The sequence below is a fragment of the Cylas formicarius genome, unplaced genomic scaffold (assembly GCF_029955315.1).
Source record: "Cylas formicarius isolate icCylForm1 unplaced genomic scaffold, icCylForm1.1 PGA_scaffold_4__25_contigs__length_36172078, whole genome shotgun sequence".
Lineage (NCBI taxonomy): Eukaryota > Metazoa > Arthropoda > Insecta > Coleoptera > Brentidae > Cylas > Cylas formicarius.
This window is the reverse complement of record NW_026844334.1, coordinates 1,550,828-1,563,112: the sequence shown is the minus strand read 5'-3', so window position 1 is coordinate 1,563,112 and position 12,285 is coordinate 1,550,828. Positions and strand designations below refer to the sequence as shown.

Sequence of the window (12,285 nt, the reverse complement as noted above, 5' to 3'; positions counted from 1 at the left end):
CAAAGTATTCAAGTTTTCGTTTTTTAATTGTAAGTAAGAGTTGTCACTGGCATCTTATTCTGTTCAGGACTTCGTTATTTGTTGTGTAATCAGTCGAAGGTATCTTCAGGATTCTTCTGTAAATCCACATATCAAAAGCATTAACTTTGGATGATGCAATGAAAATCGAATCTTATAAAAAAGAAATATTTTTTTCTACAAAATTTGACACACTGTATTTGGAAAATGAAAATCTAAACAACAACATACGGTGTAAATTAGGAACGTATGAGACTTTTCATTTTTCAACAGTTTTGCGAAGAATTTCCGTATTTAAAAAAAGTGCCGCTCATGCATTCCATTTAATTCGTTTTAGAGGAATGTGATTTTCACTTTTACTTTGAACGGTAGTAGAAGCGTTCGCGCCAGTATAGGTTTTCGATTGCTTTTCTAATTAGGTTGAAGATGTTATCGCCACTTTGGGCAACGACGACCGCGTTAATTCATAAAGCAAGGGCGAGATTCTTTCACCACTCTTGACCTTGAAAATGTTTATTCGTAAAATAACTGTAGGACATGGTGTTCCTCAAGGGGCAGTTTTGGGACCATTGTTGTTTCTTATGTATATAAATGATATTGTAAACATGTTAGATGATACTAAAGCGGTATTATTTGCTGATGACACTATGATTTTTATTGTGCAAATGCAAATAAAAATGAAGGCTGTGCAATAATAACCTTTGTATAAACACGGACAAGTCAAAATTTTATATTTTTTATTTTTATATTTTAGTTTTATATTAATTTCTATCTAGAATAGTGAAAATTTTGTCAATTGACACCAAAGTCTTTTTGTCTAACAGCCTAGCTGCTCGCCATTTAGAACTTTGTTCCACACTTTTGTTAAATTTACCTAATTATCAATAAGAGCAATTGCAGATTGTTCAAAATAGGGCCATGATTTGGTTTCCGTTATATTTAGAATTTATATTTTGCTTTTTTATAAGATTAAGTTATTATTAAAAAGGAATTAAAATACATATTCTTCATTTTAGCATAAAATTTTCAACAATTTGAATTTCGCGATCTACGTATGACATCCTGTTAAGACTGTTAAGTTAAATTCTGAAGAAGCCGACAGGATGATTGGCGAAACGTTCGCATCAGAAGTTTAAAGAGCAACCTTTAGGAAAGTGAATATGAGTGCGTGACTTGGAATCTTCGAAAAAAAATTACCTTTACCACGAATACTCACAAATAAAAACAAAAGGCAGCTCTGGGTATACGAGGGCTACCTTTTATATATCGGGATTTGTAATAAAAAACTACAAGCTACCATCAAATATGAATTTATTGTTTCTATAAATATTCACCCTGATGATCAATACACTTTTGCATTCGATAAAACAAACCACCAAAGCACTTTTCCCACGGGGGAACCTCCAAAACTTGAACAGAGGTGGCTTTTACTTGATGAAAATCCATTTATCAAAATAAATAAGAACTAAAAGTTCAGACAACACCGTGTCTTTATCAAATGTAATATTTACAAACTGCATGCTACTAAATATACCGAAAAATGACAATAAAACCTTAATTAATGTTGTGAGAATTTAAGTTCAATAAAGGAGAGGTATTTAAATCTAATTGATCGTTAAGCAATACATTTGAATGTCCCATTTTGTTAATCTCCACGGCTTCCAATAAATTGTATTTTCTACTTTTCGTGGCTGCATATAAAATATCAAAATTGTCGTCAAAAATGTCTTTTTCTGTGTTTAAGTGTGTAGCATAATTAGAATCTCCACTATTGCTTTTAAACGCTCTTTGATGTTCGTTAATGCGTTTCTTGAAGGATCTAAAGTCTGTTCATAGATGTAAGAAAGTAACTAACTGATACGAATTACGGAAAGGCCCGGACAAGCTGTAAGAATAAAATATGGCCGAACAGGTCCGTACTTTGCTTAAAATTTATTTAGTTGGGGTTTTGTTAGGAAAAATACTAAACAATATTTATTTATTTATATTTAAATCTAAAATAAAATTACAAATTATTTTTATTACCTACTTAAATTACTTAAAATTATTCACGTAATAAATCAGTATCACTATCGCTATCATCGCCTGTTCTAATTATTATTGGTTCTATATTATTTGCAATATGGATATAAGATTGTTCTGCTCTTATATACGTTTAAAAGAATTTGCCCAACTTTGTAGAGGGACGTTAAAAACTTCGGTTTCTATAAGTTTAAAGACATTGGAGTTAACACGGGGAAAAACATTGTTACGACGAAAGGCAGATTTCATTTGGTAACAAATATGTTCAATGGGATTAAATACAGAGTGGTAAGTTGTATCGCTTCTTTTTTTCCTCGCTGAAAATGGGGTTATTCACAATTTTCCATACAGTTGATGTTGGAATTTTCCTCAATGTGACCGTTTCTTCTAAAGATGCTTGCTTGCTGGCACCACGTTGAATGAGAGTCAAATAAACATTGTTTATAACTTCCTTAGTCTCAATAGAATAGTGTTTTCTACATTTGGGCGGGAGCATCTCCTGAGATACACTAGACTCGCACATATTTTGCATAAAGAATAATTACTAATAAACTTAAACTAAGCAGTATACCAAACCAAAGAATATTAACCACAGATAAGTATAAAATTATTTTCTATTACGGACCACAAGTTTACCTGAATTTAAATTCCGAAACTTTAGGTTATAATCTTGTTGCATTGTATGTTAATGACTACCCTTGGATAATCCCATTCAAAAGCAATTGATCACTTTCTTATATCTATGAACAGACTATACCTGTTTGTCCAATGTAATTTTTAGGACAAGATCCGCATTTCAACCTGATTTTTGAGATTTTGGACATTTCGTTGTATTCTTTTTTAAAAATTTGCCTATCGTGTTGTTAGTTCTTAAACTACATTTTGACAAATGTTTTGAATTTGAAACCCTTTCACTAGGTTCTCCTATTTATATAATTGTTTTATGAAATTTTGAAATTAAAAAAAAATATATATTCATGATTTAAAAAAATAAATAAATGTTTTTTGATTTGTTTAATGGAAATCAAACTTTGAGAGACCAATATGCAAAAGTAAAAATCAGGGGAATCCTCACTTAATTTTGGAAATTAAAAGTGGCATAAATTGTTTTGGAAAATGGGACATTATTATTAGTTTCTAATTCGATTAAACAAATTTAACAGTTGCACAGTGGCGGCGAACGAGTAAATTTCAACCCCGCAAACAAAAAACGCTAACGTTATAACAATCAGATTTTTACGGAATAACGGAAATTTTATTTGAACCGGTAGTCGACCATTTATCGTATATATATGTATGCATAATAATAATACATTAATTTAAATAATAATCGATTAAGATTTAACCAAACGAACACGAGGTAGCTCACGCCTCGTACGCTGCGTTTAATTTTAACGATTGACCAAGCGAATAGAGAAAACGGTCGAATATTTAGTAGTCTCGTGTAAGTAAATAAACGATTTTCTGCCATTCAGCGAACATAACTTAATAACCTATTCGACGATCTCGCCTAAAATTCTCGATAAAATGGACAATGAACCTTAAAAATCGGTGGGCAGTGTCGGCTTGCCATATGCGATATCGCCTTGAACGTAGGAAAAGCCCACGCCATGTTTTTAGCGTTTCTCGTTTTTCCAAATCGAAAATCTCCATATTTTCGTCTGCGTTTGTGGCGTCCAAGCAAAAGCGATAAAATTTAACGGGAAAATTCCTTTGTTTGTCTTCGAATTTGACTACGCCACTGGATTTACGAGTTTTTCATATAAATACAAATTTACAATCATAAAGAGAAAGTTTCTGTATTTGGATTTACTAGTTTTTCACATATACGAAAATTTACAATCATAAAGAGAAGGTTCTTATATTTGAGTACAGCACTGGATTTACGAGTTTTTTTATATACGAAAATTAACAATCGTAAAGAGGAAGTTTGTGTATTTGACTACACCACTGGATTTACGAGTTTTTCATATATACGAAAATTTACAATCATAAAGAAAAGGTTCCTGTATTTGAGTACACCACTGGATTTACGAGTTTTTTTATATACGAAAATTAACAATCGTAAAGAGGAAGTTTCCGTATTTGACTACACCACTGGATTTACGAGTTTTTCATATATACGAAAATTTACAATCATAAAGAGAAGGTTCCTGTATTTGAGTACACCACTGGATTTACGAGTTTTTTATATACTAAAATTAACAAACGTAAAGAGGAAGTTTCTGCATTTGACTACACCACTGGATTAACAAATTTTTCATATACATAAATAGGGTGTCCGTGTATCGGAAATAAACAATTTACTTTGTTGTTAACCCGGTGGTGTAGTGAACTTTGGGTAAAAAGTGCCCAATAAACTTCTGCGTTTTCCGATAAAAAAAAAACATACAAAAGTATAAAATATATAAAAAAAATATACTGTATAGAGTGAAAATTTGTTGGAAAAAACAGTTTGTGACGTTCACTATTTTTTAATTTTTAGGTTCCTATTTGTTTATTTTCGATTTTTTATAAATTAAATTTTTCGTACTTATTTTTGGTTATTTAGGATTTTTTTTGGAAATTATTTGCAAAAACGTTCGCTTATATTTTCCTTTATTGACTTCTTTATTCCAAATTTGATTTCAATTGATTTTCAATGTTAAATCGTTCAAAATACTCTCTTGTATTTATAATTTTTAAAATTAAATCGCCTGAAATATTTGTGCTTTTTCGGAAATTAATTTCTTTTGTTTATTTAATTTTGCATTTTTCAAATTGTAATTTTCATTCCAGATTTCAAAACTGTTTAATATTAAAATGTTGGAAAATAATACAAAATAATATTTGCATTTTTTTAAATTTGTATATATTTTTATTTGATTATTTATTATTTAAATTTGAGAATTGAATTTCAATGCAAAACGTTTTGAATTGCATTTTTTACTTTAAAAAATAACTGATATTCGCTTTTTTTTTCATTAACATTTTTGTACTAATTTGATTTTTTTTAACTGATTTAGAAATATTCGTTCATATTTTGTCTCATAAATTTGTCATTTCAAATTTAAATTGAATTAATTTGCAATGTTAAATCGTTCAAAATGATCTCTTACATTGTTTTATTTTTTTAAATAATTTTATTAATAATATAATATTATTAATAATTATAATTTTAATTCCACATTTCAGAATTGTTTAATATTAAACGTTTTTTCAAAATATTAAATTCAATTTCTTTTATATTTGCGTTTGTTTTTAATTTCATTATTTTGGCATGTTTCTGATGAAATTAATCTTTTCGTCACGCGTTTTTTTTTATTTATTTCAAAAACTTTTTTTTTTCATTTTATTGTTTTCCACCGATTCAAATTTCGTAATTCGAAATATATTCGCATTTTTTTTTTAATTTGAAAATAATTGATCCGAAAGATTAGCGCTGATTTTACATTTGATTGTTTTTTTTTCATTTTATTTTTTCAAAATTACACCTTTACAGGTTCGAAACATTTAAACATTTTTGTCTATTTGATTTTTTTCAAAAATTAAACCGTTCTGTATTATTCTGGCATATATAATTTTTTTTCAAATAATGTTTTGCATCAAATCTCGAAATTGAAATTCAATGTGGGACCCCGAGGCTATTTTTCAAAAATATTCTCACGTATATACCCTAAGTATCGGAATTTTACGCCCCGAGGTTGCTTATTCAAACGGGCTTATTGCCGAAGCCCTCGCGCCTAGAATAATGCTTTCGTCGCGAGCGCCCCCATCTCCACCCCGGGCCGCGCTTGTTTGCCGACTTTGGGGACGGATTTATGGTGCGGGCGGCTTAAAACTTGGCCAGTTTTAGCGAGCCTGAAACGTTTCGGCCCCCTTACGTTAAACAATGTCGGGGTATTTGGCGGCAACCGCCGCCTCCGGGCGCCATTTTGCTATATAGACGATTTAATTAAGCGAAAACTTTATTCGCGAATATTTCGGCAACCTGTCGTCGAGGTGCTAAATATAGGCGAAATCTCGTTCGGCTATACGGGGCGGCTCTATAAAATTTCGAAAATTGAAAATATTTCTTATATTTTTCGTTTAAAACTGGTGAGTTACTACGAAAAAAGTACGCCACTGAAAAAGTATTTTAATTTTTAATATTTTTACGGGGCTTTTCAGTTATCTTTAGAGACAAACCTGTTTGCGTCGTCTGTCTTATAGGGGGTTCCAACTTTTAAACCATCCCGCGTATTTTAGAGAACATATAGAGCCAAAGTCAGTTTTCGAAAATTATATTTTTCGTTTAATACCCTTAAGTCACTACGAAAAAGATGCGACACTGATCAAGGGATTTTTTAAAATAAAACAGGGTTGCGCATTTTAAATACTTTGACAGGACATCCACGTTATCTTTATAGATTGGAGAGTTCTTAGAGACAGAGCCAAAGTAATTTTTTGAAAATTATATTTTTTGTATAAATCCGTTAAATTAGTGCGAAGGAGTAAAAAGAATTTTTAAAATAAAACACAGAGATTAAAGAATTCCTAGAGAGAGAGAGAGAGAGCCAAATAATAAAATAACATATATACTTAAAAATGAAAAAGAAACATAGTACTAGGTATCGAAAAATTAAATGGAAATATTAAATAGAAAAAATAAAAACAAAATAATAATAATAATTATTATTATTATAAAATATGCAGCTTATTTTTGTTGTTTTGGTAATTTTCCACATTCAATATCCTGCAACTTATACAACGAAGTGAACTCTGCTTTATAAGAGCTTCTATTGAGATGTAATTTCAGGGCACCCTGTATATGGGGTATTATTTTTGAACTAATGTTGAATTCCGAACTAAAATTGGTAAGCGGGGGTTTTTTGAAACTTTCAAAGACGTTTGAAATAGTGTAGACGTTGACGTTTATAAGCGTGTTTGAAATATTTTGGTTTGAAGTACAAAATTATTTTTTTTAGTGTACAAAAATTATTTTTAAACATATTTTTTAAAAAATATTGTGAGGAACCAGAGAACAATAACGATAAATGCAGGAAATGTTTATAAAATATTTAAATGTATAAAAATGACACTTGGTCCACGATTTGTTACAGGGGACCTGCGTTGGTACACCTACGTGGCAACACCGAGCCTTGGGAGAGGAGAACGTCGTCGACATATCAGGCCACCGCCAGGTCGTATTTTTCGGCAAACCGCAGCAGCACCGCCGCCAACGTGCCGCCACTGACCAAGCACCAATCGTTGGGAACCGCGCAAAGCAAAAAGTGGACCAACTCGCCCAGTTTCCATTCACGATCGGAAGCGTCGCCCGGTATATTTACTTTCGGCAACGCCGCCTACAACAGGGAACTTTCGCCGGTCAGGTGAGTTTCCAGGAAAATTCGTTAACTTGGCAACGCCGCGCGACACTTGATGAGTCAAAATAACGCGTCAGTATCTACTACAAAATTACAAAGGGGAAATAATGAATGTTAACCCGTTGCACAGAAGAAAAGACATTAAATACAGAGTGTTTCACAATAAGATGCCGATCCTTACTTGTGTGAATCCTTGGATGCTTTCAAGAAATATATTTTTTTTTTGGCATAGAGTTAGTTGATTTTTTTAAAGTGTTTTTCTACTCGTAGCAGTGGCGTCCGGATAAGCAATAGAGAGTTTTTTTTTCTTTCGAAAAATTGTTTCCATATAGTGGGAATCCACCAAATAATCAATAATATATTAATAACAGTTTAAATCAGTTTGGGAAAGTTTTTAACTTTTGTGTACTATTAAGTATATCAAATTGGTATGAGTTCATTGGAGAAAAATTTACTATACTCGTTTTGTTATTGGAAAATCGTTGAAACCAGCCATTTTAATTATAATATTGATTTAACTAGGCAGGTTAGCAGAATCAATTTCACCTTTCATTAATATGAAAATGCCTAATAGTATAACTGTTTTGTATCGCTGCTTTAAAGACTTCACAGAAAGTTCTCTAAAAGCAAAACCAACTTCCTGGGTAAAGTCTGTTCATAGATATACGAAAGTGACTAACTGATACGAATTAAGGAAAGACCCGGGCAAGCTGAAAGAATCAAATATGGCCGAACAGATCCGTACTTTGCTTAGAATTCAATTATTTGGGGTTTTGTTAGGAAAGATACTAAACAATATTTATTTATTTATGTATGTTTAAATCTAAAATAAAATTACAAATAATTTTTATTACCTACTTAAATTACTTAAAATTATTCACATAATAAATCAGTATCACTATCGCTATCATCGCCTGTTCTAATTATTATTTGTTCTATATTATTTGCAATATGGATATATGATTGTTCTGCTTTTTATATATGTTTAACAAAATTTGCCCAACTTTGTCTAGGGTTGTTAAAAACTTCGGTTTCTATAAGTTCGAGGACATTGGAGTTAACACGGGAAAATACATTGTTACGACGAATGGCAGATTTCAGGTGCCAAACATGGTCGATGGGATTAAATATACGGTGGTAAGGTCTTAAAACTGTATGCCCTAGATTTTTTGCATAATTATCACAGACGTATTCCTTTTGTAGGTTCAAGCTTTGTAGAACCTCAATTAATTGCTTTTTGTTATAATCTTCGTGAAAATAAATGTCGTTATTATACATGTAGTTTTGGATTGTTGCTTTTTGATGGCGCGTTTGTTTAACACTTATCAGTTGAGTCAACCCAACACTTTTCCGGGCTATCATAAGTGCCGAACCAGGTTTCATCCAAGTAAATAATTGGCCTTTGGTAGTCTCTGTAAATTCTAATTTTTTCTAGATATTCCAGTCGCCATTTCCGAATTCTAAAAGATTCCATTGAAACTTTCCTTTTGTCAATTTTTTTAAATCTAAATCCCATGTGTTGAATACGCTTCCATAAGGTAGTTCTGCCACATTTAACTCCGCCAACAGCCAAAACTGTATTTCAGGTTTCTACTTGTTGTACGGAGTGTTCGCGATATTTCGTACAATAATCACTTAATTAGGTGGCCTAAATTTGTAGTTTTCGATTTCGGATTGAGCAGAGAAGTAAAAGTCCGGGCCCACATTTAATTTCTTAAAATTGGGAGCAATCAAATATCGCGAAGTATTTAAAAACAAAATGAATTATTTTTTCGGGCTATTTTGGATTACAGAAAAAAAATATTTTCTCCAAAAGTATGAACCCAATCGGAAAAACTATTCTACAAGCAGATCCAATAATATGATTTTTACTGCAATATTTTTTTTTGATTATTATTATTATTATTATTATTATTACTAAATATAAAATGCAGAGGAAAACCTATTATGCACATGGATAGTTAGTAACATAACACATATAATAATGATTTAGTTATTGCTGTGAAACAATACACTGTTCAAGCGACGTTTAAATACAGACAAGTTCGGCGCACACACAACATCTGGTGGTAAACTGTTCCAATAACTGAAAGTCCTTTTGCTTATAAAATGCAGGCGATGTGAAGTCCTGAATTGTCCCTTCCTTATTTTAAATGGATGACCACGTAAGCGTTCATCATTGCTTAAGATCACAAAGGGGCACGTCAGATGGAAATTGGTCATGGGTTAACTTATACATTTGAATGAGATCCCCTCGCAGCCGACGCTGACTTAATGTTGGCAGACTAAGTATTTTGAGACGGTCATCGTAAGGTGTATGTCTAAGCTGAAGTGGCCAGCGCGCAGCGGCTCGTTGCACTTTTTCCAGAACATCACAGTCACGCAATAGCCTTGGGTTCCCCACTGGGCAAGCAAATTCCAGGATGGGGCCAATGTAAGTGGTGAAAAGCCTGCGAGCGATGCCAGGACTAGGATTTTTAAAAGTCTTTTTCTTTGCAATATTTGATACATGTGCAGACAACGCAAGGCTATTAGTTACCATCACACCCAGGTCCATCTGAGAATCGACACTTGACACTAAGTTTCCACCGATATAATAATTCAAACCGGGACTGTTCTTGACAGGGCACTTTTGAGTATTCAGCGGCAATAGCCAAGTTGAGCACCACTTGGAAATAGTAGTCAAGTCCCTCTGCAATACTTTCGCATGTGTTGAAGCATTTTCAAATAATTTAATCCACGGTATACACTAAGAATAGGACTGGTCCCAGCACCGATCCCTGGGGAACACCACTGGGCACGTTATGTGGCAGTGAAACAGCGGTACCAATTCGAACTCTGAACGACCGGTGGCTTAAGAACGCCGCTATCCACTCTAGCAGCTTACAACCCGCTCCAACGTTTTCAAGTTTGAATAACAAGCGTCGAGTCAAGAGATGATGTGCAGTGATTCGAGCATGGCAATATATTTGATATGACAGATCTGCCAGGGTCAAAGCCATGCTGCGATTATATAGTGGGTTTTTCAATGACGTCATTTATTATTACGGAATGGTTTCAGATAACTATTGACTCTATTGGAACAATTCATATACCAGGAAACGTGGGAGATCCAGGGCTATAACGTCTGTTTCGGACATTGTCAGAATTATATACAGAGTGTGTCGTTTATGGGCAAAAAGTATCTAAAAAAAGTATTTTTGTGGGTAAATTATTGGAGTTAAATGAAAAACTGTTAAAGACGGGATAATTTGATTTGAACAGTACCGGAAGCGGTGCCCAGACAGAGTTTCAGTTTTCGAATATAATACCGGGTGCGCGAGATATTTGAAAAAATATAATTATAAATCGCAATTATCAGTACAAATTTTAAAACTTACCGAAGTTTGTCGTGACTTTGAAGTTGCACGAGACGTAAAAGACACTTTATACAATCAAATTACATCGATTTCGCCAAAGTTCCATAGTGCAAGGACAAAGACCCAGAAGTGGTTTCTTTCTTGCTAATTTGCTTCCACGCAGTGGTAAAATGGTTCTCCGTCCGTCCTTTGCAGGTGGTGTGACCGCGAAGTGGACGGCGTCTATCTGGGTCGTTCCGGCTGGGTCCAGGTCCAACAAAAGTCGCTTGACGATAACAGGCGCAACAGTTACGCTGCCAATTTCCCCAGCTGGCTCCAGTCGCGTCGCACGGGCGTCCGTCTCGCTCATTATCATTTCGACAGCGAGCCGGTCAAGTACTGCTCGATAGGCGGTATCCCCAAGACTCAGCAGCAGCAGCAGCCTCGTTCAAGCAGCGTCGAACATCACCATCAGAAACAGGAGACGCGGCCGTCGTGTCTAGTACTGCAGACTCGAGACCTAGAGCAACGTACCGCCAAAACGCCGTCTCCGCCGCCGCCTCCGCCGCTGCCTCCGCCTCCTCCAGACTCCCCGCCGTCGGTGACCCCGATAATATCGCCGCCTCCCGCGTTCCAAGACCAGAAAAAAGGAGCCAAGAGCCCGATGAAGACGTCAAGGACGTTTTTCGGCAAGACGCCGTTCTTGCCGAGGTCGGACGCCATCGTCGACAGCGACAATAGTCCGCCGCCGTCGCCGCCCCACGTCGGCAAATGGAAAACTACCGCTCCGCCGTTACCGTTGCGGGTGCCCAAGTTGCAAAAAAACGCGGAGAAGCCTCCAAGAATGTTCAAGAAGATGCCGCAGACGACCAAGTCGTTGGAGGAGACCACGGCGTCGCGACGCATGCAGTTCAAGTTGCAGTACGGCGGCTCGTCGTCTAGCTCATCCAGCTCGATGGGGTTCAGGAGTTTGGACAGCACCTTCAACCGGACGGGCAACGTGCTGTCCCGACTGTCCGAGCACACGGACTCGTCCGCGGACATTTGCGCGGACGCCGACGACGAGGATAACAACAGTTCGTCGATCAACGTCGCGACCGTGAATCGGACGAAGGGCCAGCAGGACGCGGCCAGCAGGAAACTGTCGCCGTCCGGCAGGGGAGGACGGTCCGTAGGGCATCACAGGTATAGTAGGGATTGTAGCTTTCTTGTTTTTATAGACATCGAGGTAAACGAAAAAAGAAAATGTAGCGTTAGTAGCCAAGTTTTGGTTTGTTTTAGATTTGATATAAAAAATAGCATAATATTTTATGGTGCTTTAGCGCACCACTGGTAACACCCGGTTTCATTTTTTTGTGATATTTTACAAAGCATGAAGTATATAAATGCACATTACACTTATTACAAACGTAAATTGTGTGGCTGTGGCAGATTCTACATCTCCTTCGGGCTTTATTATCATGAACAATCGTGAGGTGACCTTGATTATCATAACGCACTCCATCTATGACAGGTGCAAGATTTTTTTGAGTAATTGTTTTATCAGTTTTTAAAAGTCACAA

General features: G+C 35.0%; 1 protein-coding gene across 1 annotated transcript in view; it reads left to right on the top strand.

Annotated features, from left to right (window-relative positions):
* LOC132701359 (uncharacterized) overlaps positions 1 to 12,285 on the top strand; it is a 165,480-nt gene that overhangs the window by 45,109 nt on the left and 108,086 nt on the right. Inside the window, exons 5-6 of the mRNA XM_060669196.1 lie at positions 7,122 to 7,391; positions 10,940 to 11,908. Coding sequence (XP_060525179.1) covers positions 7,122 to 7,391; positions 10,940 to 11,908 — 1,239 coding nt within the window. The remainder of the gene's footprint in view (positions 1 to 7,121; positions 7,392 to 10,939; positions 11,909 to 12,285) is intronic.